We start from the raw sequence: 27,660 nt of genomic DNA, 5'->3' as shown, positions 1-27,660 counted from the left end.
ACAGGAAGCTATTAACTGGGGAGTATTTCTGTCCAGCTGACTACCACCATGAAGGCTRGTCTTCCTGAAATTTTGAAATTACTTCACTATCCAACTTTAAAAAAATCATAAGAGTGACCTAGGAGATGGTAGGTGAGCTAAAAAAGTTGGTAGCAGTATCCAAAGAATCTGTGGCCAGCAAAGTGCCGTTCTTAACTATGAGCAAGTAAATAACCTTGCTGATCCCCAGTGACTGAACACACCTATTTAATTTTAAAGATACTCTTTCTCACTCTATTCTCCTAGAAAACCAATTTCTTTAGTTACTGACTGCTACTTTTTCAATATTTCTTGCACTACTTTACTAGCCTTGTTAGTGATCGGATGGAGCTATATCCTGGTATCTACAGCTCATTAAATACAGAAGGCCTGTTGTGGAAAGCAGCAGACGGGGATAAGCTAGGATTGTGTAGGTCAACTTAGGTGACAATAGCAAAGTCTGCCCCAGTCTGGTTTTACTGAGGAAAGATTTCCCTTTAACCTGTCACCAAGAAAAGTCTCGAAGCAGTAAAAGGATCTTACACCATCTGAGACTTGCTCCCATCAATGTGACTTTCCCCTCTGCAGCCTTTCAGTCTGGGCCATGGCAAGCAGTGAGTCCTAAATATGTCTAGAGAAATCAGGAGAAGAGCTAGCTTTGCTCACCTCTCAGGAACAGACTGTGGACATGACAGTAGAAGGAAGAATGCAGAATAAAATAAAAATGTTACACTTCTCCAATTTTAAACATTTAATAGTGCACTTATTGATTATATTCTGTACAGACATATATAGCAAGTTAAACATTTTCCTTTCTCTCACTTAGACCATAGTCATGTAAAGCACATTTACAATAGAAAACTTACTTGAGGTACAAAAACCCGAAAAGAATATCTGAGGTATAAATACAGGTATATTTTAAATAATCTTTACCATGCTTTATCTATGTTTGACAGTACACTGTGGGCAAGTATACATGTTTACAATAGAATGGTATGTACAACATACAATTTTACAAATTCAAAAGTGTTTGATGTAGAAGAATATACAAGATTTTCCTACCCATGAGGAACACTGTTACTGGAAGTACTACATTATTTGCCATAATTAAAAAAAAAAAAACTTCATCAAAAGGCTTAAAATAATACTGACAATGGTAACAAAGTCTCAGTCAAATTTCCATCTTGCAACTCATTCATACCTTAGCCATGAAATATATTTATCACTTAATACTGCACCTCTAAAGCAAATCCCTATCTTTACAGTAAAACCTACAGAAAGACACCTTTCCAGAGGACCTCAAGATTTCCTACAGTTCATTTAATATGATTGTCAAGGGAAGGGGGTATATCCCAAAAGGTTAAACCCCCCCCCCCAAAACCCAGTACACAAGATACAATCCTATCCTCCTCTCTGCCCCCAAATAAAGCCCTCCACATTGCTCATATTCAGGTTCCAGTAGTGTTAACATGTAGCTTTTAGAAAAAACAGGCAAAGGAGAAAGAGAGAACTGTTACGAATCTTCCTTGTCACCTTACTCCATCTGCTTCTGTAGGAGTCCTGCCAAGAACTCCACTGTTTACTTTTTCTCTTGAGCCATTAGAATACAGTAAATATATAAAAGTTCATTAAAACACATATAGTTAATGCAGTTAGGAGTAAATGCAACAAATATTTTTTAGGGAATATAACAATTGACATTACTGGCTCTCTTGACCATTGCAAAGGCGTTTCAGTTCTAAGCTGCTACATTGCTTAAAAGTATATTTACTTAAAATTGCTATAGAATTGCTAATCACTCCTAAAAAGATCATCTGGATAAGGAGTGGACAGTAATCAGAGCAAGTCTATTATAACATCTATGTAGAGATTTTAACAATGTTAGAGCTAAGGAAAATGTAGAACTGGGAAATGGGAAGGATGGCTACCTTCTGGTCCACAGGGGAGTCAAATTCTAGGTTGAACTGTAACCAATAAGCTAAAATCCTCTCTGGTTGCCTATCAGTGTACCAGACACATTTCAAGTTCAACTTCTGCTATCCTTTCAACCATTAACACACTCATTCACACTTTAATCTCTGTGCAAACCTTTCTCTGCTTATCTCAGTGAGAACACATTGAAGAGTACCAACTATTCCAGTGGATACACCAGTCCCTCAACGCCTTACAAATAAAATGACATGGGTATGTAAATAAAGCTAAATATTTCACATGGGAATGATGAGCCTTCACCATATTTCATAATATATTTTGCATTTAAAGACTTTTGCTTCTCAGAAGCAATTCAAACCATCTAATAGTACAATACCTTTTTTGCACAGTCCTCCTATGTATTCCAGTCGAGGCCTACACTATAGACCTTACACAGACAGGAAGCAGCTTTAAAGTGTATGGTATGGCCACAGTCCTATAGTAATGCTGACAGTCAAATTTGCATGCTGTCATCCTTTCATGACATGACTTGTAGGTTGTACACCAGTCCAGGCTGCAGCGGATGATCCTCAGTTTCGGGTAACATATGTTGCTGAGGTGTGGAACGCACAGCTGTTCCTCTTCAGTAGTCACCTGGATTTTACTTCTTTGCTGTCAAGACTCTGATGACTGAAAGAGTCTCGTATCTTAACTACTTCAGATGCGCACAAGTGTCCAAAAGACTTGGTGTACCAGTCTGGCATGTGGCCCCTGAAGCACAGAGAAAAGGTAAATGTGAAACAGGTACCAGTAACACTGCATGTGTTTCCTTAGTCAGCATCAAATAGCTAGCTAGAGGGAATATATACACCAGTAGCTGTGGTGACCGTTAATCAGTAACTTTGAAGGTTCTCTTCTTTCTGCCACAGACCATATTACCTAGCCATAATAAGACACAAGAAGAGGTGACATTGATGTTTTCTGTTTTGTGAGAGACAGAGCACATAGTGGGGGCTTCTAATACAACAAACTGAACCTGCTGTTAGATGTGCACTGAAGCTGATCTTCCGTGACATCTCAGTCCTCTGTATGCATTTGAGAAGTATATACCACTGGCTAAGTAAAGCCAGTTGGACTGTTTGAATTTTGCACTGACTGCATGAAAACTATACAAGAGAAATTACCACCAGAAAAGGACAGAACAGGTTACCACCTGAGAAGTAGAAGTCCATACCTTAAATCAATTCTGCACATGTAGGTAAGTTTAGATTTTCCTGACCCGCAGGGCTCAATCAGATACCTAGACAACAGGACATTGACTCTAACACCTGCCACTGGAGCATGGTCATAATCCACTGAGGTTGCCAAAAGAACACAAGCTCCTTTGGGGAAGTTTGTCCTCCAGGTTCTACAAAGAAAAAGAAAAGAAAAAAAAAGTGGATTTGTCTTTGATAAACAGTAATTCAAACATCTAATAAACTTCAAATTATACATAAAAAGATGTGTATCTATATAACATCCTTTACTACATAAATTCTATAGGCAAGGTTAATGTGTGTGTGATATTAATACAATTGTATATGAAAATTTACCTTAAGACTACAAAGTCTCTGGCTGGGTGAGGTGCCATGCTGTTCTGGATGTACTGGTATATATCTGTCTGGCTATCCAAAGTTTCAATCACTTTAGAATCTATAAGATCTTCATCCCAAAGATGCTGCTCTTTAAGTAAACGATTTAAAACTTCTTCTGGTGTAGCAGGGATTTCAATGGTAGTTTTCCATAACCGGAGAGGTGGACCTTCACATACCTGAGGAAAAATCAGCACGGAGTCCTCAGTTGCACTGTTGTTTACACTTTCTTCTCCTTTCTATTTTAGTGTTGGAGAAACACAGCAAATTACAAAAAGAATTACACTGTACTAAGGCTGTCGTATGTTCACACTGAGGTTGTTTTGCTTTTGTAATAGCCTAAAGGCACCTGCATGCTGACTTCCAAATTATTTTTAAGTTACAGTCATCTTTCCCAGTACGACCATTATTCAGTCATAATGCTACAGGAAAAAATATGCTCATTTTCCAAGTTTTTTTTTTCTGATATCTTAACTCAAATGTTGCTGTAACACTTCTCCCTGTGCTATCTCCAAGCTGTACAAGCTTCTTCTTTCCTACTGCCTGCATAAGGAAAGTGCTTAGAGGCTTCACTCAGTCTGTCAAGGCTTTGCACAAGAGAACGAAGGAAGGCCTGTAAATGCAACACATTGAACATTCTTGGGCTGGATAAACAGAAGAACACAATTCACTGCATGTTAGCTGACTACTGCTGAAAGACATCTTGTTTTTAGATGAAGTGCAACTATACTCTGTCAAAAGATTAACTAGTTTCTTTTTTAAGTCTATCTGCAAAATAAAGATGTGCACTGAACCTTCTGCAATGTCCTACATCAAAGGGTGGCTTGTACCACCCTTTGAGCTAAGATGGACTAAGATGGGCTAAGAAACAGAGCTGTGGAGTAAGACATAGGGTGCATACCTTCTTGTAGGCCAGTTCTGCTTGTTCTGAGGTGGAACAGCTGAGCCAGCCTTTAAATTTCTCCTTCATCTCTTTGAGTAAGTCTTCCATGCAGTCCTGGAGGTAGCAGTGGTAGTCGGAGGGCTCCATGCTGCTACTGCCCCTGAGCTCCTCCAGGCTGAGGGGCTGCAGGTCTTGCTCTGTGTATGAGTTCCGACCTCTGCTCATTTCTTCAGGGATCTGGGGGTGACAAGGATAAAGTCATCCTCTTGAAACTCCCTCTCTCTCTCTCCAAATCATAGAGTTTAGTCTAGGGGCACGCTAGCTTTGTAAGCCATGGGATGCGTGCAGCTCTTTAACATTCAACTATTCTTTCATTTTTCTTTTTAAACATCAACCATACGCTTGAGACTGAAGCAGCCTCTTGTTCACAGATGCTCACTGCCTACTCCCTTCACTCTGGAATACAAAGTTGTCAGTAGTAACACCCTGCAATAGAAAATGAGATGCCTAGAGAGGTTTACAGTACATATGTGTATGTAATTCACAATTACATCTATAAATTACCTACACTAACATGTGAACTGTATTTTAAAAAGATATACTTGTCAGGTCAAGCACTCAATGTGAAGAAATACCAAAATTAAATTTGTGTGTGTGACCCTGATTTGACCTGCTCACATATATTCATTATAGTAGTCTCTCAACTATGGTGTGTCTTCTTTTTTATTTGTTCTAAGCAGTATCCCTTCCTAGATACACAACTTGGATTGATTTCTATAGCAGTTTATCTTGCAGACTGAGTGAAGCAGGGGTCAGTTACCAGTTGTGAGAAGAGAGACAGGCACTTCTTTAGTTGTGGGTTCTGAAAAGATTTGATGACAGTGAGGAAAACCAGGACCCAGACTTGTCTGGTTCTCCATCCCAGGCTCTAGTGGGAGCATGCGTTAGTTGTTACAGACTTTTCAACCTATGGTCTGATAGCGTCACATTCCAGGATGCTTCTGTGGCCTAGCCTTGCTAACTCTTAGGAATTTAAGTATTAAAAAAAGCACTGAAATTCCTAGAAATAGTGTCTTGCTTTGTAATTAAAGCTGAAGTTCACAGAACCTCATGGCTGCACAAGAAAAGTTTGAAAGCATGTTTCAGATGCAGCTTGTATGTAATAAAAAACCCCAAACCCACGACAATTGTCTCATGACTTCTGAGCAACAGTGTTATCAAAACAACTTTCCTTTCTTCTGGCACCACTTCTAATTCACATATGCATGCAGGTCAGAATGCACAATTAAAAAAAAAAATTATTTATCATATATAAACCTTAATTAAAATAAAGAGACACTCCTAGCTTTCCATTATACAGCAGACCTAAACCACGTTGGCCAATATTCCACCTGTTAGTTTTGCAGACAGGTGTTTTACCTGAAAGAGCTTCTTGCATTCGGCAATCATATGAGCTAGCCCTTGGGTTGCAGCCAAATTTTCATTTAGGTCTTTCTGATCAGGTTTTCCCAGGCTTGGTTTTCTTTGCATCACCCTTCACAGAGGAGAAAAGCACACACATACAAATCCAGTTATTTAATACAGAACAAGAAAGCTGTTTGGTAAGAAAACAGTAGGCTTCCAAAATCTGCTGGTGATTTAGAGCAGTGCTGCTTGGGACAAAATCTTGGCATGGTGTTATTGACTTTTCTTGCTACTCTCACTAAACTTTTCTTTGGAATTCCTCTGTTTATCCCCTTTTGTGAACTTGTTTACATTTTAATAAATCTGTAAAAAAAAAAAAAAAAAAAAAGCAGGATCGAATAAACATTCTAAACCTGGTATCTTCTGAGGTGTTCAAAGTGATCAAAACCAGTAGGGTCGATGGGAGGAAAAAATCACAGTGCCCGCTGAGTGACACAATGAAGCTAGCTGTGGTACAGGAACAGCAGTAATGAGCTGTGCTCTCTGGAGACGTACCTTGGGGAAGAATTCTCTCTTTTGAGAGTGTTTAAGTGGAAGAGGGAAGGTGCTAAGCACACAGCCAGGTTTGTTGGTGTCATCTGGTTTTCCTTCACTGCAGCTGTGACATCACTCAGGAAATAGAGAAGAATCTGGAGGACCTCCCTGTTCTCATCAGGTAAAAGCATAATGGCAGCCTTGATAGCCTGGAGACGCTGATCCTTTGGCACATCTGCATAATATTAGTAATTCTCTCATCAGCCCATTGATTTTCCACACACACAGCATGAATACATCCCAAAGCAAACTCCAGCTTCAAATATTTGACTCGAGTTTGAAGTGATTTCCTTCAGGATGCATACCATTCATAGGAAACATGAAGGAATTTTTTTAACCCACTAGTTTAACTACCCTCAGTTATTTCCTGCCTCACAAGAAAGGCAAGCAAGAAGGAGTTGTGCCTAGGCCAGAGTTAATTTTAGATTTAATTTCAACAGCTACATGCTCCCGCGAATGCACTAAAATGACAGAAGCCTGGACTCAGGCAGCGAACAAGCGAACACAGTCCAGCCAATTTAGACTCTAGCAAAAATTCTTTGGCTTTCAAAAAATTTTAAAACATTAACGCATTTTAGAATAGGTGAATCAATTAAATAAATTGGCTAGCAAACCTTTTCAACAATGATGTCATAAAATATCCAGAAAGTGCTTTACCAAACAGAGGGTTGCTTTACTGAGCAGATCATTCAAAGCCACGCGGTGGAAAAAGAAAGTCAATGATGTGAAGCCCCATACCATTAAACAGCTCCTTGGTTACTAACAACAAACATCCACTGGAAAAATTTGATGTGTGTCTTTATATAAGGCCCTCCCCTCCAAACCTGAAGGGAACAAATAATGAAATAACCCAGACCAGATCTGCTTCTTATAAAGGGATTTCCAACAAGCTCTCTCTGAAGAAAACATGAGAGTCTGAGTCCTGGAGCATTTATATCATCATTAGCACCACACAAACCTGACTGCATGTCTCTTAATATATGTGTTGCTAACCAGATATTTAAATTGTATTTGCTTTGGACTTCAGCAACTTAGTAAGGCTAGCAAATGAGTTTAGAACGCAATTTTACGCAAAAATCCATTATTTTCCATATTCTCCCCTCAATCAGCTCAAAGCATGTTTAAGCCATGTACAGACAATTCCAGTATGCTGCCTGGTGCATAACACCATGATGAGGGAAATTTTGGCCTTTGCAGGGAAGCAAAGTTACAGTTGCTTTAAGGTTCTTTACACAGCAGAGAACACTGTCCCACCACCTCTGGAAATTTCTTAGACCTACTAGCTGTGAAAGGAAAGGAACAGATACTTCTGCAGTACTGCATCAAACTGTTTTGGGCACTAAAGCCAGAAAGGGTTGCCGTATAATATGCAAAGAATATGTATGGGGAGCCTGATTCACTTTCTCCATAAACCTTCTTGGGAATCCAAACAAAGAAAAAAATGTGTGCACTGAAATAGCAGTATGTATGTTTTTATTTTAAACTGTCACCTATGGAGCTCTGAAGGAAGGCCCTGCACGATATAGAGCCTTAGCACCATCTCATAAGGAAGGCACAAATCACAGCAAGGGCTAGAAATCACAGCAAGGGCTAGAAGAAAGTGTTTTTGCAGTAAGCTCTGTTGGAGCTGCGCTACCATGGGAAAGGAGCCAGGGCAGCATTAGGGAGAGAAACCACAGAATCAGAAAGGTGCTTATAGTATGTCAGTTTGGACCTCCCTGAGTATTTCAAAAGACCTAGGAGTTCTGATCACCAAAATATTAATTTATCTTTATCCATTTTATAAAGTGAGAGCATTTAAGTATTCCCAATGAAACAACCATGGAAGAAAACAACTTTTGAAAGGCAACCTGTTGTTTGGAAAGATTCAGCAGAAAGCAGTCATCTATATAGAACTTGATTTCTTTAATTCACAGAAGGGAAAATCTCCCTTGCTGCAGCTGAAGCTGCCATCATATAAAGATTAATTATCTCTTTTCAGATGCTTTGATAAACTCCATTTTGGATGTTATTTATTCTCGCACATTCTGTTTACAGTACCAACCAGTAATGTAGCTACAAGTCAGTTACAGAAAAACTTCCCACTTAGAAGTTGTTTCCAGAAGTTGTGGTGAAGGATGAAATAATATGAAATACAAGAAAATGGAAATTTTTGGCAGTCCTGATCTCAAAAAAAGTCTCAGCAATTTGGGAGTGGATTTCCAATCCCCTCAAAAGCCCCAAACTCTGTTCATGCAGTGTTTGCATAACTCCTCTACCTAGCCACATCAGATGTGGTTTATTTTCAAACTGTAATATCAAGTATGCTCAGAAAAGAGAGGAAATTTTAGAGCAATGTGATGGAGGTTCTATATTTGTTCCCAAACTACAGAGAAAGGTGAAATGAAAAGAACTTGTACTATAAATCATTATACCACTAGAACAATCAAAAAAATCAATTCCATGATGCAGCCTGAAACATAACGGATGCTAGAGAAAAACAAAGAAGATAGTACGATTTGTCACCAAATTCCACAAGCAGCCAACATGTACAACATGTAGTGCCCAAAGGAGGAATATTAGACAGCTACACAAATGCCAACTTGCTGTCTAACCTTAGAAATCTTAGTACTTACACTGGTAGATCTGTAAAAAGGTTTCAGAGAGTTTGTTGGTCATGAGAGGCTCAGGTAGATCACGGAAGAACTGCTTTAACATGTCTGCTACATCATAAGCAGACTGGCCTTCATAGTTAACACTGTCTGTTGAATTCTCATTCATTTGACGCAGAGCCTGAATTCTTGATTTGACTCCAGACTTCCTGAACAGTCCAACCTAAACATATTTGTATATGGAAAGTTAAATACATTCACATTGAGCCTAGCAAGTCTGAAATGTCAGTACGTTCTTTAGCTTCTTATTCATGGGTTCTAATTTCATGGAAAGTTTTACTTCAATTACTTGTTTTGTTCTGTTTTGACTCTACTTTTACAGTCTGACCCAGAAACAATAAAAATTAATGGAATGTTGGGTTTTGGACAGTGAATGCATATAGTACAGCAAAGCTCACCTGATCCAGGCAGTGGTTGCGGAGGTACCGCATCGCTTGCTGAATGCTCTGTGGAAGAGGCTGCCCTGTGCGCTGAACATTGACTTGCAGTGGTACTCCAAATACGTTTCTGTCTTTATAATCTGGCACCTTTATCCTTTTCATAAATTTTGGTACTGCCCTATTTAAGCCAAGGGAATGACAAAGTTAAGTTAACCTCTTTATCTTATGCATTTCCAATAACTCAAAAAGCCAGTGAAAATAAGTGAAACAACATTAATATACTGAGTAATATGAAAACTGCCAAGAATATAAGCTAGCTAATTCATTCAGGGCTGGGAGGGAGGAGAGAAGGACACAAAACAGAGTTTCACTAAGAGATGGGCTTGACATTCAGGGCGGTATGCTGCCTGTGAGTATTAATGTGGTGCTACTCTATCAATATTAGTAGGACAAAAGCTACAGGGTAAAACTGCAGGGGCCAGACTGAATTGCAAAAGAGTCAAAATAAATCCTGTGGTCAGTGACCCCTTATAACACTGCTTCTTTAGGTTTCAGGAAAGATGGACATTTGAACAATGAGCTTTTGTATGTCAACTACTTGTTCTGCAAAGTCCTCAAACTGGGTCCACCACCCACCAGTGCATATAACAGCAGGAAACGAATGTAATACATTTGAGTTTGTCAGCTAAAAACTTCAGCTCTATAAACAACCCCTTTTGAGGGACCCCCCTCCTTGTCAGCCAGTTACTGTCATTACCCCCACCTCCTACTCCAGTTTCAATGAGAGGCCTTTCCATTTGCTTTTGACTCCAAGGAAAAAGCTACTAAATACAAAAGAATGATTTACTCCTAGATCCCCAATAGTGTTGGTTTCATAAAGGGAAAAAAAAAATCCATTAAGATGTGAAAATATTGAGATCATTTTCCTAAACAGAAAAAAAGTTAATGTACAGTACAACAGCTAATAGGACACAGTAGCATTGGAAAACAGGGAGACCCATTTAACATTTCAATATACAGTACAGCTATACAAACAGTACACTAGATTTATGGCTGACTAATCTGTTATATAGAAAAACAGAACCAATTTGTATTGCCATGTAGTTAAGTTTAAGGCATTATTGATATATGTATGAATAATACTTGCTTTGTCAAAAAACATGCCAATGGAATGTGAAAAAACACATTGCGAACTCCACTGAGAATCCAAAGCATGCAGGGATAACCGGTCAATACTTATTTCTGTCTTTCAGAACAAACAAATTCTGTATTTAGAAAGGCTGACATAATAACAGCCTTTGAACAGGAGGTACTTTGATGCTGAAGTTAAATACTCTCCGTGACTCCTGGGGAAGGGAGGAGGCTGGTGTGTGGTAGGGAGAAGAAAAATTTTATTGCCTCTTTTGCATCCTGAAGGTTACACAGGCTGTACCGCAGATACAATTCCCCTCATTTTCACTGCCAGTTAACCAGATTTATTGTGCTTTAAAAAGAGGAGATTGTCAGATAGTGAGACACTAGAACTAAAGGAAACTTGCATTATTTAATGACATAATTATATAGGGAAACTAATGCAAATATTTAAGAATAACCAAAGAAAAGCAAGCATCTTAAGATCAACTGATGTTTGTGCCACTGCTCACTAATTGCCTCAATATATATTCCTTTTTGCTATGGACAGCAGACATCTTCCTACACAGAAAGTTGGCCTGTACTTCACTGCTTTATTCCCTCGCATGGCCCCTAGAAACATACTTCTTAATCCTAATAATATTACACTTAGGCAAAGGGTTAGTGATTTTTAGCGCTGTCTTAGGAAACCACAAATCGCTGTCAGCACATGGCTAAAGGAAGAAGTGCAAATATGGAAAAAAGAGGAACGGAGGGATTAGTTGCATGCTCCCAAAACTTGCTTAGGCCTAGCAAAACTGTTGTGCTTGAACAGATGGCCTGTCTACACATGGCTCTGCGCCCTTACCAGCTGAAACCGTGCTTATTGGAGGGCGTATACTTCTCTAGGAGAGCAGTTAACTTCAGGAGAGAGTACTTCTGCAGCAGGTTCATCTGTGCCACCGACTGGCAGTTGATCTGTAGCGATGCTGAGCTGAGGCTGGGCCGGTGGGAGCTCTGGAAGCTGTGCCACCGCAGCTTATGCCTGCGGAGAAGATAGGGATCACAGCAAGGGCTGGTCACTGAAGTGTCTTTGCAAGATACGTGCAGGAACTACCCCAAATGCACTGCTAAACTGATTGCCCTCAGTAGCCATTGTCTTCTGAGATTTCAGAGGTATCAGGTGTTAAGTGTCTCTGACTCACCAGGTGCAATGCAGCACACGCAGGTGTTTCCGACAGGAGAATACTCTGAGCTGTCCAGCAACCGTGTTAACAACATGGTCTTGCACTACCAGGTACCCCCAGAGTGCTCCACCCACAGCTTTTAGAGCCCCTTTCAGTATTAAGTCAGTCAGAATCAACAAACTCGGTAAGAAAAAAGACTGAAAATCTTAAGACACACCAAATGGGAGTTAAGCATTTCTAAAAGTCCTGTTAAGTTTATACAAGCAGCTGTAGGCAACTAAATGACAACAGAAGTCAGGCCCTAAATGATTTGCACCAGTGCTAAAGGAAAACTGGAAACAAAGCTAGAAAGAGTCCAAATCCTTGCTCTAATCACAATACAAAATACAGTCACATGCATCCCATGGTGGAACCCCTAACACAAACTGGGAGGCCTCTGGAGCTCCCCCAAACCCCTACTGTGCTACCGTAATGAAGAGAAAGTAAACAAGCTTCATTTTCCCCATGGACTTAATGCCCTACGATGTTATTAAAAAACAGCCTGCTACTGCAAAGTGCCATATTTTGAAACAGTCTAAAGACAAGGCTTTTCCTACATACTGACACAAAACAAGACTACACTTACATCAGATGTCCTAGCCAATTTAAAAATGGAATAATCCTGCTGTAGGTCCCCTTCCCTCCCACACACCAATTTAATTTGAAGAACTACCATCCCTCAAAACTGCCTTAACATCGCTCCTAAACCTGACTTGCTGAGTGGGCTGTTTTTCAATGACAACTCAAGCTGAACATATATAGCTATACAGTATGGGAATCACAAATACTGTAAAAACACTTTTGTTGACCAGAACTGTTTTTGAAAGTGATGGGAACAGCACAAGTGTGCTTGAATAGCCACAATTTCTATTGCACAAAGACCTTAACTGAGCTTGGCACAGTTGGGAGTCATTCTGGCCGGAGGGGACCTTGCCTGATCTGTGCAGGGCCAACTTTGCAGGCTGAGTGCTTGTGAACTCACCTGTTGGACCGTGTCAGTGATGCACCCACTCCAGAGTCCCTTCGGTCTTGCACCCCTGAGGGCTCTTCAGTTTCGTTCAGTGAATTTCCTGTACTGTCAAGGTCACTTGGCGTTTGATCGTTATCTACATCGAGATGGATCTGCTTTGGAGAGGAAGGACACGGGGAAACTGAATCTAGTGCTGAGTCGGAGTCCCCTTCATCTGAGAACTTTTCTGACCACTGGTTCACTATTCTCTGCATCCCTTTGACATGGTACAGAATGTCATCTAGTTCTGGGAATATGTCTTCATTTTCAAGGTCAGCTAGATCACTTGTACTGGAATACAGAATTGAGCCTGGTACGTTGTCGTAAATACTAAGGCGGCTGCTCACTGAGCTGGAGGAGTTGCGCCTTTTCCCCACGCTCAGCTCTTTGGAGCTGTCTCCGCTGTTCTCCCTGCGGAGGGTGAGATGGCCATGCCCATGGAAACTCCCTGTCCTCCAGTTCACAGAAGCGCTGCTTTCTGTTGGAGAGAGGTTGCCATTAGAGAGTGCCTTAGGAAAGGTGCCAGGCTTATGATCTTCAGGGATAAAAAATACAGCGTCTTCTGCAAAGCTTCCCCTGTTCTTAAAGTTCTGCTCCATGACGTCGCTGAACGTTGACTGGTTGAAGGGGTCGAAGCCTTCCAGGTACATGCCCACCCTTTTATTGTACGCACTGAGGCTGCGTGTTCGTGTGACAGGACTGGGTGTGCTCACAGCACTGCTTGTTTCAGACTGACTGCTGCTGCTGCTGGTCTGGGTGGAATTGGAGACGCTCCTTTTTCGTACCATGGGGAGGCTGATGTGATTGCTATTGAGTGCAGAAATCTCCACACAGTTAAGCTGTTTCAGTTTATCTTCATCCATTCCCTCTTGCAGAATGGGTCCGCTAATAAGAAGACCAAGCTTTGAAGGACCTTTGCTCTTGCCATGGTGAGAGCTCTTGATTTTCAGGCTCTCCATTCTCTTGAGCAGGCTCTTTGTTTTGGACTTGGTGTTCTTCTCACTGGCTTTCATACTGAAGCTGAAGCTATTCAGCTCCCTGGGCGAGGGCAGGCTGCTGAATGAGTCATCATTTGCTATGAAATTGTTTGATGAACAAATGCTCACAACTGAATTTGTCCTGGTGGTAGATGCCTCACTCTGAAGGGTTGGTTGGTGGCTGCTGGTGCTACTGATGCTAAGAATAGAAGCCACCTCCTGGCGTTCACTGAGGTCCGTTAACACACTCTCATGGCTTGTCGCATTTGTAAGATGAGGAGCTTCTGGGGAGGAAGTATTCAAGTCCGGTTTTGGAGGGAACACATCAAACTCTTCAAGCCTCGACCACCTCTTGCTGTCCCTTTGAAAAGTCCATTTGCCACTTATTGCACAAGGTTCATCTTCATCTGAATCTTCACTCTGCAAGGAAAGAGAATGCTGAAAGTGCTGCTACAAACTGTCGAAAACTGCAAAGGCCATTGCATTTAAATACAATGCCTACTAAACTGATTTAAGCATCATCTTGTTCTCACTGAATTTAAAGTGAAAACAGTCTTTTTTCTTCAGGGAGAGGAAGATTAGGCCATAAAGCCCATCACAAGAAAAGATAACATGGGACAGGCAATATATGTTAACAATTTTTAAATACCAAAGACACACGCTTCATAAAAAGAAACAAACAATACAACCTGCTTTAATTGCTCTTTTCCAAAAATCCTAGTATCCATAGACTTTTAATTAATTGGTCACAGTGGATAGCTTTCAGATCAATGGAAATTCCTGGCATGCATAAAATTTTAAACTGGAGTCAGTGAAGGGTAGGGGTCCCTCTGGACTCTCCAAAGTTACACTCTGTTGATAGTGGCTCTGTGTTTATACTCCTCTTTGCAATAAAGAGATGTTTCTCATACATTCTGACTTGTAGTAGCTTAATTCCTTACCCATTCTGAAAGTTTAAAAGGTCTCCTAACTGTGACTAATGAGACAGCAAAAGAAACTCCTGCACTGCAACAGTCTGATGCCTCCAGGCTCTTACCTGGTCCACTCTTCCTCCCACCGGCTAGCAGCTAACATTTTAAGAATGTCCTGTGAAGTTTCTACTTCAGTCTTGCTCCAGGCAAATTTTAACACTTGCAGATAGTGAGCCGCAAAAGTTCACTGACAGTGTAGCACATAAGTAAATTGTAAATAACATCTCCACTGATTATGTTCGACATATGAGTAATGCCTGAGAGTGTAATTACATGTATGTCACTTATGTCTCAACCTTTTCATCTAAATCCTGAAAGGGAATGATCCTGGAACGGACATATTTGGTCTTCCACTCATCTAGAAAATTTCAAGTCGCGCGCAGTTGAAAGAATAAAGCCAATGAGAAAGATCTTAGTATGACACCATGAAAACAAAAAATAACCTTTGGTGTTCAAAGTAGGAAACACTACTTGCCACACAGCTCCATGAGTGCCAAACTTTCACTTCATTTGTTTAGATTGCTTTAATTGAAAAACTAACACATGTGCATGCTCCAAACTGTAACTGTTTGTGTGCCAGGAACACAAACTTTTATACTCTGAAAAACAAATAAATTATTCTTATTTCAAGTATTTTATTTACGGATAGTCTAGCTCCTGATCTTTTCCTATTTTTATAGCACATTTCATCAGCTAAGGAAAATAAGTGAACCTCCATATTTTTAAGACCAAATACACTGAGCCAGTGTCATTTTCTTTGTTTCCCAGCTACTACAAAATGGTGTTTCTGTCTATGACTCAGAGAACTTAAGAGGACTGGCTTGCTTATTTAAAGTTTTCAGGAGGAAGAAAAAGAAGAGTAAAACGATCTTAATTTGCAAAGAGGTCAATGCAAACATAAGGAAGTATATGTTTGAGTCAGCCCAAATTTTCCTAGTGTTAAAAAGCTTTACCAGCTAAATATTGACTTTAATGAAGTCAACACAATAGAGAATAGGATCCAAGACCATCTGCCAGAACACAGGTGATGAATGAAAATCAGAAAGGATTGAAACAAAAAGTGAGATTCAGACTCCGGAAGATCTGAGGTCTGGACCTGAAGGTCAGTTTGGTCTGATCTCTAATAGCAACACCCATCTTTCTGATGTTAACAAAGTTCAGAAACAAGGATGAATCTTCTGCTGGTCATAAATGGCAATCCAGTGGTCTGCCCCTATTTGACAGAATTCCTATATATGCTGCCTCAGACTGTTATCTTCTGGAGCTTGGATGCCGTTTCCAACATACCACAAACAGATAGGAAAGGGGGGATTAATTCCTGGTAAACAATCTCAGAGCACTTGTATGCATTCTTGTTAAGGGTAGGGCAGCATTGTATTGCCTTCGCTTAATCATCTTTATCTGCAATTGTCATATCCCAGGGGACGGTATCAACTACTGATCCCTCCTAGGACACACACATAGTTTCAAGACAGCTATTGAATGGTACCTTACCAGCAAAAACCAGCAACTCAGCTTTCTATTGGTATTACCTTACCGAAATTACACTGGGTGTTCTATTATTTATCACCATGCTTCACAGTATTTGTGAAGAGCCACAAAACTTTTTAATTCCTGCTGAATTCCCTGGAAATATACAAACCTTTTTTAAAAAGTAGCTGATGTATTCTGTAAAAATCTTGCCTTAATTTTGAGCTATAATTAAAAAACAAGGAAACAATATGCCCAATCCTGTAAAGTTTTGTCTCTTTCATTTGCAGACCAAGAACCGTCCCACTGATCCTGTCTACATAATAAAAGGAGAATACAACTCTAATGTGATGGCAAAGAGCCAAACAGTGAATACTATGTCAAGATGATGTTCTAACATTCAGCTCATCCTGGCTGGTCAGAATTCCCTCCACCCAGTCCACACTTTACTGTCCGGACACAGAGCAGGTAATGAGGCACAACACACATGATCTCACTGACAGGCAGTGAGGGTGGCCAGAGCATTTCATATTTAAAGCCAGCATCCCCTGAAAGAGTTAGCCAAACAACTAACTTTTATACATGGCCAAGCCCTGCAGTTTTCACTCAGTGAGAACACAAAATGGAACGTAAACAGAGTTTTGACTACACGTCATTGGCAGGTTCTACACAGGTATCATCCTAGACCACAGATACAATTTCCTAGTTTTTTTCAGTTTTGTTAATGTATAGTTCTGTAACACAAGATGTTAAAGGTACATACCCTCTTCCTGTGGGGACTAATTTCTAGCTTCATCACTGCACATTTGTTTAAAGTATTTAGACGCCTGCAAAGCAAAGAAAACCATATTAAGAGAATAATTCTTTTTTTTTGACACAGGCTATTCCAGTTCAAACGCTTTTGTGAAGGCTATGCCCAAACTTCGTTGCATACAAAGAGGCACAAGCAGAGCTTCAATTAGAGCCCTAATTATACTTAAACATTTAACTCATTACATTTGGCTGTATTCTGGCTTCAGAAGGAGGGACTGATGACCATTTCTCACTATTCCCTGAATCAAAGTAAAGAGCAGGCTAAGTTGAGAAGTGCCTTATAATCAGTTAACTGTAATAATTATGTTTAAATATCAAACATCATTTTATACCTAACCCTGAAACAATCCAAAAACTGTTTCAAGGATATGGCTCAGCCCAAGACCACATGGGTAGAGTGGTTAGATAAATGCTAGTGCTAGGGCAAGGCAAAGGGCAGGAACAGGCTGGGACTGATGCAGAAGGGAGAAAAGCTGCAGTCGTGGAACTGCAGCCGTCATGCGGAAGTTGCTCTGGGAAAGCTACGATTCAGTCTGATAATTGCAAAAAGCAACAAGTCAAAAGAAACCACGCTGCCCTTTGTTCTGCCCCTACTCCTCATGCCTCCCTTGTGCTAATACTTGCATTTGTGCAATAGTTGCATTTGAGGTTGTACTGCAGGCTGCATGAGGGAACTAATTGAGCTGAAAACTAATCATTCAGTATTTTGTTGTGCTGAATTCCTGCCAGATCCGTTCCCTGAGTGGCATGAATGGTCGTGTGCGAAGGCGGGAGGCAGAGCAGCAGAGCTGCCCCCTTCACACAGCGGGACTGCAGCCCAAACTCGACAGGGGCAAAACTGGGCTTTTAAAGCCCAGCTTCATTCTGAGGGAAGTTGTATAATTTTCACATAATTCCTTCAAGCAAAATATAAAGAGGAGCCTGTATTAGCAGTTTTGAAAAGCTAAAAAAAAAAAAAAAGCTGACTTGTTCTGTTGCCTCAGATGAGTCTCTTCAGATTCATGAAACTCGTAACTTGAAGCTAGAAAATGTGTGCACAGGAAGAATTACTAGCTTCCTCCCTTTCCTCTCTCCTTTTATGCGCAGGATTGGTTGCAGATGGTATTTACACAGGGCTTGATCCTGAGGCCATCAAAGAAAATGGAAAAGCTCCTACTGGTGCTTTTGCTGCAGTTGTGAAGTTAAAAAAAAAAGAAAAAAGAAAAAAAAGGACAGTTTGATCTATAATTAGACCCAGCCACAACACAGCAGAAGAAAAACAAGAATTGCCATGGGTCATACAGTAGGCCAGTGGCAGGTTAGGAAAGTTATCCGGATCTCCCAATTTTTATGTTTGCTCTGTCTTAAAAATCCAGTAGGCACAATCTTTCCAGCTGCAGTTGGTGGATACATGCACAAGTCCACTGCATTTCAGAAGAACTGTTTACTGTGTGGGTGAAGATCGACTGTCCCATGTACGCACTACACAACAAAACTGATATTGTTTATTTTGGTTATTAGAGGCCACACACTGGCAGAAAGTTGCTTCCTTTTCTCTGTTTTAAAAACATTCTCTTTTCAAACTCCTGGGCCTCAATACCAGGGCATACTAACTTGGTTTCAGTTCCATATTGTATAATAATTTATGTATTTTATAAACCTTTGACTTGCATGGAGAAAAGCTACTACTGATTCCTTGCATCAGGTTTTATCTAGCTCCAGCCTGTTGCCTTTAACACCTTTAACTAGCCTGCCTAACTGCTAATAAAGGCAGTCTTTGATTTCACAAAGATTAAATTCACAAATTTTTCTCCTACTCAAATTAAAACCCAGAAATAGGTGAAGAAAGGAAAAGCAAAGACTGTTTCCACAGAGGTCCTTAAAGAAAAACTGCAGGAAAGATCCCCAGTGCACACCTCACAGAAATGAGTATGAAGGCAAGACAAGGTAACCCCCAATGAGCAAGAGTAAACACAGTAACAGCCAGGCACATATAGGTTCTATTACACATCTGATATGATTTCATTACAAAAAACACTTCCCCTTTTAAAATCTAAATGCTCTGCAGTGATTGCTTCAGGTCTGTAAGTTTCATTTTATATATATATATGTGTGTGTATATATATACACACACACATATATACATATATATATATATGTATGTATGTATGTATGTATGTATGTATCACACATCCTGCTTTAACTTGAGGACTCTGGTTCATCAGTGTGTAGTTCTTTGAGCTATATTACATTGAAAACACAGTATAATAGGCAAAAGTGCCTTCAAAACACATTACTGAGTTTGAAAGGTAAGCACACAAAGCTCTGGCTTTGCCAGGATGAGGGTTACTGCACAACTTTAATTAACCTTCACTTTGCATATGCACTGCAATACTTTTAAGCACACACTCATCTTCTACAGATCTTCTCATCAAACTGATGCTTGCGAATGAACCACAATTTTCTCTTCCAGCTCTGGACCTTATCTCTTGGTAATTTCATTCCCAAGTATAAATTCAACTTATCACGTCTCTACCGACAATTATCAGCTGTGTCTCATTCTTTGGCCCTGCCTCAGTCTGCCCCAACCTGTCTCTGCGACATCTTTGCATGGAATCCACAAGGGATGGGGCAGGACTGCTGCAGTCAGCAGCTACATCCACTTAGACCGTCTTGCTATCTCAGTCTCAATTTCTGTAAAAACTCCTATCCCGGTCGCTTTCTTTCTGGATGACCGTGAGCAAGAATATTATCTTGCTCATCATTTAGATAATCATCTTTGAGTCAGACTTCTCTCTGTAGGTCTTCAGACCCAAACTGTATCTTGGCCCTGTAGAGTGTCTCCACATAATTTCTTGAAGATGTCACTCTTCCTGGTCCTCTATGTATGCAGAACTCTTATCCAGGCTGTCATCCTCCTTCATCCTGTCTCTGCAAAACCCTTCTTCCTGACAGTGACAGATGCAATTGTATCTAGCTTTCAGTCCCAGTACCTGAGTCTTGACTGGCCTGTATCAGTCCTAAGCTGCAACTACAGGAAAACTTGTATTTTCAGTGAGCACAGAGCACACTTATGAACTTCCAGTCATCTTCTATAGAGGATGCAGGAAATATTGTATTCAAAGACAGAAATCTTAGCCAAGATTTCATGGGAATGGTAAGAGGTGGTTATCTGACACAACATTCATCCCTGCATGAAAATTCCACACTACTGCACCCAAAACATGAGGCACTGGAGCTTCTCTACGATATGATGCATTTTTCCTAGTCTTTTTCTCTGAAATGGACAAACTAGCTTAGCTGTAACTTATTTTAAGAAAGGCAGCCTGAACAAGACATTCACTGTCAAAAATATCAGCTTGAACAGATAATTTCAGCAAATTTATAAATATGGCCCTGTAACAGAAATTCTTAGTTAATCTAAACATCAGTTAGTTCTACATCAGCTATAAGCATTAGCAATTAGTTCTGCTCTCATCAACAGGAGAAAATTCTGCCCCCATGCACCCACGGAAAGTTAGCAAAACAGTGTATTAGGTACAGGCATTTTAAACTACAAATTTTAATCTGCATAACCATATGATCTAGCTTTAAACTACAGTTTGAAATATTTTCTTAATGGATTTAAATTCTTAACTCCTTATTTCAGGGCAAATTCCAGCCCATTATACCTGTAAGTGATGATACAAGGGCTCTCTTATCTCAATTCAGTGGAAAGTCTTTATGCTGGCTCCTGGGGTCCAGCTGCATGTTCTAACCTGCAAAGGAGGCCAGCTCTCTGCAAACCAAATTATACGAGCAGTCAATGCTGGTCATGCTAATCTGTTACAATCAATTTCTTGGATGAGAAATCCTCAATGTAAAAGATTTAAGAAACCTCATATAAAGGTTTTAAGAAACCTCTTGCTCAGATAGTGTGGCAGTTTTCTAGTTACGTATAAGGAGATTAAATAGGATTTCCATCATGGCTTGCTATGTAATTTGTACTCAGAAACAACCTTTAGGATAAGCATGTTTCAATACTCAGTTTCATCAGTGCATTACGCAGCCAGTAGCCCTCTGAAGATAAATTCCCCATCATTAATTTATGTAAGGTCTTACAGTACTTTGCACAATCACTATATGAAGCATCCTAGTGAATTAAAGTAGAAGCATCACTCTTACATTTTTAACCCTGTATTTCATGACAAGATCACACAATGATATTTCTTAACTATTTATCTTCTATTGTTACCAAGTCCAATATACTATCTCTGTAATCCAAGTCTCAACCTACATTATAGACAAAATTTTTCAAGAATATCCTGAACAGGATGGCTACTGACACCTTTTCCAGGAATTTTGCAAAATGTTTATTAATAGGCTATATTGAAAGTTATATTAGTTTTCCTGCTCACATTAATAAGATTATTAAACAATAATTTGCTATGTTCTGATGTAAAATATAATTCAAAATGCTTCAAACTTAAAAAACCTCCCGTCACTGTGATTTCTATTGTCTGTTTCAAAATTGCTTTTTCCTTCTACAGGACATGCATTAATTAGAACAAGATAATTAGAATTGCTAATAGCACCATGGTTGTTAAACAGAAAAGCTCATTCTCAGCATAGGGCACAGGAAGTCAAGCACAGAGGACTTGTTACTTCGTTACCATCAGCTGCATGCATACAGTGCTCATTAAACTCTGTGCTGAAAATGCAAAAGAACCCCCAAACTATTACGATTTTCAGTCAAGAAAAAGAAATAGACTTATGGTTCTGTAACAGCTCTAGGTCTTTCACTGAGCAGAATTATTTACTGTTTACACACTGACCATGGCATCAGTCAAAATAAACCCAAGTTTCAGGAAGAAACACAGACCATTCCAAAAGATGTACCTTCTCCACATTTCTTAATGAGTTTACAAAGTTGAATGAGGAGATGTGAAAAAAAATCTAAAGGTGAAAATGTTGTGATAATATACTGCTTGTCTCCCATAAATGATAAAGGGCCAAATTCAGACCTCAGAGATGATTATTAACTGAATTAGTTCAGTTTTATTTTGAGGTGCGACCTGAATGTTTCTCGGGAAATTTTTGCTTCAGTTTTAAAACTGTTCTTAATTTGCAGAAAATAGCTCTGATAGACAAGTGACAGGCTTCAAAATGATGCTCAGCCTTTAAAAGCCCTGGCTCAAGCTACAAGATGACCTGTGGCTTCTCTTGGAAATTACACAGAACATTGCAATTTGAAGATGGAAGTGAATGGGTTATTTTTCAATAGGCATTGTAAAAGACTTAGACTTCCAAGTTTCACAAAATATATATAGAACTACTTCTTGGGATGGTTACCTTGATTACAAGACTTACAAAATAAGATTCCATTTTTAGGAGATACATCCTTTTACTGTACTCTAACTTCAGAAAAAGTGGTAGCTGCTTTTATGGTTCCTATTAGCAGCAAATCTCAAAGAGATATTCAGCACATATTCTTACTTTCATCAGTGAGAAACAATCTGCTGCCTTTTCTCCCATATAAATAAAAATCCCGGGTTAAAAAGTATTCCTGCAGGAGAGCACTAGATCCAAAATATGCTGGCTTGACTATATTTTGTTTTCTTGGCAAGGGAAGAACATTCTTCTGGGAACCAGCATTTTTTCACACTACCATACTTTCTGCTCAATGACTTTACAAGTTTCAGAGCACACAAATATTCAGACCAATGCATCACATTTTAGTATCAATGGAGTACATGCCTTGCACCACACTTTGAACTTAACATTAATGAGATTTTTCCCCTCCCAAAGACTGGGCGATGAATCTATTTTCTTAGCTTTAAAATCTTGTAAATATTTCTGAAGAACTTTAAATTCCAGTTCCTCTCTTTTCCTTCCAAGTATGGCAGTGATGGCATGAGAACACTATAGACTTAAAGCCGTTCTTAAAGGAGTTTGTAACTCTTTAGAATTCCTGACATTTACAATTGCAGACATGATACATGTAGTATCCAACAGCATACATTTTGTGGGCAATTTGGAAAGCTGTCATAATGAAGGACAGAGGCAGAAAACTGCGTTCACATTTAGGCAATAGAAGATAAGAAAAGTTAAGGTATTCATGCAATCTGAGACTGTGGTCTCACACTAGAGGAAGTAACTGATGGATGGACCAGTGTCAGACAGTGCCATTGTTATTGCTTTTACAATAAAATTGGCAATGCTGAGGCTGTAGTTCTGTAACAACACACTGACACACACAGGCTAGTCTTGCTCCCTCTTTTTCTATCTGTCCCTCTTCCTGCCCCTGGAACTGGCTCTGCGGTCCTGCCCGATCCTTTGCACCAAATCTGAAGCTCATCAGACCTCTCCCTGAGCTGATTCAATTTACTAACCCTGCATGGAACTATCCAGACTTTTTTGCTGGGTGATTGAGTCAAACTGATTTGTGGAAGGAGCCCATAAACAACAAAGATAAGTAATGGAAGTGTGTAGTTGAGGGCAGGTCAGCCTTTGCAGCAGCGGTAAAACTCCCAGATTCACTCGCATTGTCCCTCACAAACATATCCATATTCACTCTGATGATCACGATGCTCATATGGTGATGCAGAGGTCAATATGAATGTTTACAGAGCTGCGCTCCAACATAAGAAGGGAGAGTAGCAGAGTGTAGCAGCATGGCTTTGCTAACACTGCTCCCAAAAAATAATGCCTGTGTGGGGCTGATAATACAGTTGTATTTACAGGTGGTTGTAGCCAGTACAGTTCCATTTCCATGTGGTTTACTAATTTGGGAATCAGAAATGAAAACAAATAAAGAATATTAATAAAAAATATGACTATGCAATACTTGTCAAAAAGACTCCTGCCATTTTCTTTCCAGCTTGATTTTAAATAAGATCTCCAAAACTTATTTGGCCTAATATATTATTTAAATAGAAAATGCTTACACATAGGGGCTAATAAAAAAGACTCAAGTGAATGATTAGTTAATACATAATTTTGCTGAGTTTATGCTTTCATAGATTATGCTTCCTACTAAAACATGTCCCTATGCTTCCTACTAAACAGGAAGAGCTTTGTTTCAAAATGCAGTGTGTATTTTTTTACGTACCTGCATAGGGCCTCAATAGCATCTCTGTCCAGAAAGTCATGCTCTCGCTTGACTGAAGTGATGTCAATGGGAAACAGGAGATCTGCAGAAATAAAGACAGATGAGAAATCAAGAAGACTCTTATTTCCAGTGGTGAATTATTTCAAAACAACCAGCTGCCTCCAATTCAACTCAGTAAGATGCAAGTGACTGGCACTTCTAAGATAAACACATCATACCATCACAAATGCCAGAGAAATGCTTACTTTTCATGTAAAAGCTTTTGTCACGCAGCTTTGATAATGGAAAGTTCATGTCCATAATGGGAAAAAAAAGAGCAAAGTAAAGATGAAACAATGCGACAGGGAACAAGGCAAATGGGATCCCCCTATCTGATATGAGAAGCCGAAACTGATGCAGGCTAGCTTTATTTAAAATAAATATACAATCTCCATCAAAGTACTAATATCTCACATTAAAGGAAAAAGGTCAGTGAAGCCAAAATCTCTGGAAAAGAATGAAAAGCAAAAACTCCTTGGCTGTTAATCAAGCTATTTAGATGTTTGACACTGTTACAACATTAATGAGATATGGACTGAAATGAAAGAAAGCCAAGCTGCTTGGAGGCCCATACTGCCTCCTCTCCCTAAAAGATTATTTAGATAAACAACTGGGAGAGTGAGGAGGAGGAAACAATGTTGGCAGAGTGCTGAAAATTTACTATAGCTCTGAAGCAGCAACCAGATATATATTATTTACTGTCCTCCACAGATTCCTCACTGTCATATAGGTCCTGATCCTGCATTCCTTGCACAGCCAAAACTCCCACCAAAGCCACTGGGTGTTCAGTGAGCACAGCAACAGAAGAACAAACTCTGAATGTAGTGCTGCAGTTGCACTCAACTTTCCTGGTCTGAGGGACTGACTATGAAAGACTTTTATCTCCAGAGACAAGGGAAGAGTCAGCTACAATGATGAAAAGAATAGGATTGATAATAATTTGTGGAAAGGTGGATAACATTACGCTTTTTAGACCAATAGGTAATCTGTCAAATGATTTTTTTCCTGATTTTGCCTGAGGAATAAACAAATAATGACATACTCTGTGAAACACAAGAAATCCTGGCTTTTCTATATAAAACTGCCGTTTTATCAAAGCAGGGCAACTGACAAAAACTCACGAAAATCTCCATTTTAAATGGGTATTACCTGGGACCACTGCATATAGGTGACTTCTCAAAACTCTTGTATTATGCCTCATCAAACTATTGGTCACCCTTTCAATACTGTAAGTCCAAACTGCAAGTTGAGAACATGAGCACATTCTGCTGGCATTTCCCACCACTGCTGATGTTGAGAAGCTTTCCCTCTGAGACAGTTAATACCTTAAAGTGCCCACAAGAAAACATATGGGAGGACTTAAGTGAGAGGCGTGACTAGAAGTTGATAATCTCTACAAATCCTATTTTTGTTATGCTTAATTTACGTCGTTGTTGTTGTTGCCAGAATGGCTTGAAAAGGACAACGGGATATTGTTTTCATATAAAGGACAGCTATCTTTTCAGTGTGTAAGGCTAGATCTTGCTCTCACCTCTGCAGTCCTTTGGATGTTTGGCAGGACATGGTCCTAAATTAGAACTTCATACAAGTTTAGAGTCTGTAGCTAGAACAACAGTAACCACAGGCAGGACATGCTTTCTGAAACAAGTGATTTCTTATGCGACTTACACCTCAGCACAGCGTGAAACCCACAAACCTACATATTAAGCTGTCAGTCTTGTCCCCAGTTTTAACAAAGACTGGAAGTACAGTCCCAACTCTGCATCCCCAGAAAATCTGTCCTTGGCACTTTTGTGGTATCAAAAAGGAGAAAAAGAGACATAACAAAATGAAATTTAATTTCTGAACAGGGGAACAAAAGTTTCACCAAATGCTGCTTTTGAAAGTGCTATTACCATCTCATTTTGCCAATGCAGCTGCAAATCAAAACTCAACTAGGTCATCTTTCAAGAAAGTCAGCTTAGCCAATGGGCTGTAATCTCCAACAGTTATTCACTGTAAATAATGGACTTTCTATGCTCATTCTTACAAGCAGCAGCTGGAGTTTGTTTTATAAAAATGAAGAGGCAGACAAGAGTGCTTAACAGTTTCATTATAACACAAGTAATATTAAGTAGGGAGAAAAAAACCTCAAACAGTAATACACATATTAAAAAGGACCTTTAGGATGTCAATCTTTAAAACAAACTTCAGTACTGTATGTTTCTGTACATCAGAGCTTAAGTACTGTAAGCCAAAACTGTAAGTTCTTGGTATGTTAGAGAGACAATGAAGACAGTACAGTTTTGCTTGAGGAAAAGCTTTGTAAAAGTGGATACACAAAAACTGAATCCATCTCACAAAAGGACAAATATGGTAAGTGCAGGAGTCAGCAGTCTCTTCAAGGAATTATTGCAAATCAGCCTGCACTGCAACAATGGTGAGCCCGTGTCTAACATCAAGCCAAACTGGTCTGAAAAAACATACAGGACTTGGGTCTGATGAGGAGTACAGATGTACCCACACATATGCAGAATTTCCTATCTCTCCTCCACTAGCAGAGCTGGCTGGCTTCTGCTGGCTAAGCTGGCTACAGTTTCTTCATTGCTGTAAGACTGGGCTCGTAGCTGTGGATACTCATACGCATGAAAATATAGTTCATTTGTTTTTTAACTACAGGGAAAGTACAATGTTGCTAACATATGATTTGTGTTATAAGAATATTTGGAAGATTCACACTAAACCAGAAACCTGGAACAAATGTAAAACTGCAAGAGTGCTTCAGAGTCCCATAGCAGCAAATAGGTGTGTTTGTTTGGTACTGACGCCACTGATCAACTTGAAACCTCAGGTGCCTACCTTCGTAAAGCTGAGCATACTGAGGGAATCCTGCGGCCCGCAGCCAGTCGCAAGCTTCCTTGGCCTCGATTTCTGGAAGAGAACAGAAACAAGGCACCACGGGTTAGTGAACTGCAAAGCAAGAACTTCCTTTCTACCACTTCTTTTATTCCTGTTACCAAATGAGCAGAGAAATATTCAGCTACTTCCAGCTGAAACATAGGTTTGCTGTTCCCAGTTTGCTTTTCTTTTCACTACCAACATATCTAGATTCTGGAATGGCACCCATGATTTATCAAATGCTCATCATTTTAATAGCTAGGGAAACAGGCACAGATGAAGACTGCAAGACTTATGGATCATTCTGTGCAGGTTTTGTTAACACTAGAGAAACCACTGCTACAATCAACATGAGCAGCATTTGTTCATTAAATCATATGATCCTCCTGGCACAGCTATTTTCTCTTGTCAGAAATTCCTAGTAGAGCTTATAAAGCTGGGTGCTTTAACATCTTGTAGACTGTACTAATAGACCCAAGCCTAAGAACAACTGACACACTGCATTGCAGCTCACTCAAGCATACATTTACTACCCAGCGAGAACTGAGTTACACTGGAGGTCTTCAAGGCGTTTATGGGTTACTTGGTGTATTACAGGAAATTCAGCTAACTTTCCCTCACATCGCC

At 39.7% G+C, this 27,660-nt stretch overlaps 1 protein-coding gene across 2 annotated transcripts; it reads right to left on the bottom strand.

Moving 5' to 3' along the window:
- Positions 1-756: 756 nt before the first annotated feature.
- LOC112976752 (rho GTPase-activating protein 7-like) lies at positions 757-27,070 on the bottom strand. Of its 2 annotated transcripts, XM_026088314.1 has the most exons (13): positions 26,995-27,070; positions 24,118-24,199; positions 16,999-17,062; positions 12,791-14,214; positions 11,451-11,627; positions 9,491-9,650; positions 9,057-9,255; positions 6,403-6,616; positions 5,863-5,977; positions 4,462-4,680; positions 3,522-3,739; positions 3,164-3,337; positions 757-2,700 (listed from the first exon to the last, which is right to left on the bottom strand). In XM_026088314.1, the coding sequence occupies exons 3-13, from the start codon at positions 17,029-17,031 to the stop codon at positions 2,580-2,582; spliced, it is 3,054 nt and encodes a 1,017-aa protein (XP_025944099.1). In that variant the 5' UTR covers positions 17,032-17,062; positions 24,118-24,199; positions 26,995-27,070; the 3' UTR covers positions 757-2,579. The 2 variants fall into 2 exon arrangements, with proteins under 2 accessions (XP_025944099.1, XP_025944100.1); XM_026088315.1 differs by lacking the exons at positions 757-2,700; positions 3,164-3,337; positions 3,522-3,739; positions 4,462-4,680; positions 6,403-6,616 and having other exon boundaries at positions 5,890-5,977; positions 26,995-27,060.
- Positions 27,071-27,660: the final 590 nt, after the last annotated feature.

Source organism: Apteryx rowi, unplaced genomic scaffold (assembly GCF_003343035.1).
Source record: "Apteryx rowi isolate R43461 unplaced genomic scaffold, aptRow1 scaffold_761, whole genome shotgun sequence".
Lineage (NCBI taxonomy): Eukaryota > Metazoa > Chordata > Aves > Apterygiformes > Apterygidae > Apteryx > Apteryx rowi.
This window is presented reverse-complemented; position numbering and strand designations above follow the sequence as displayed.

Bases quoted from the DNA above. Each gene is read 5' to 3' on its own strand.
- LOC112976752 (XM_026088314.1), bottom strand. From the start codon at position 17,031: ATGAAGCTAGAAATTAGTCCCCACAGGAAGAGG. The intron at 9,651-11,450 runs GTAAGGGCGCAG...TGGCTTAAATAG, and splicing joins AATAAGCACGGTTTCAGCTG to GGCAGTACCAAAATTTATGA. The intron at 6,617-9,056 runs GTAAGTACTAAG...AATATTATGCAG, and splicing joins CTTTTTACAGATCTACCAGT to ATGTGCCAAAGGATCAGCGT.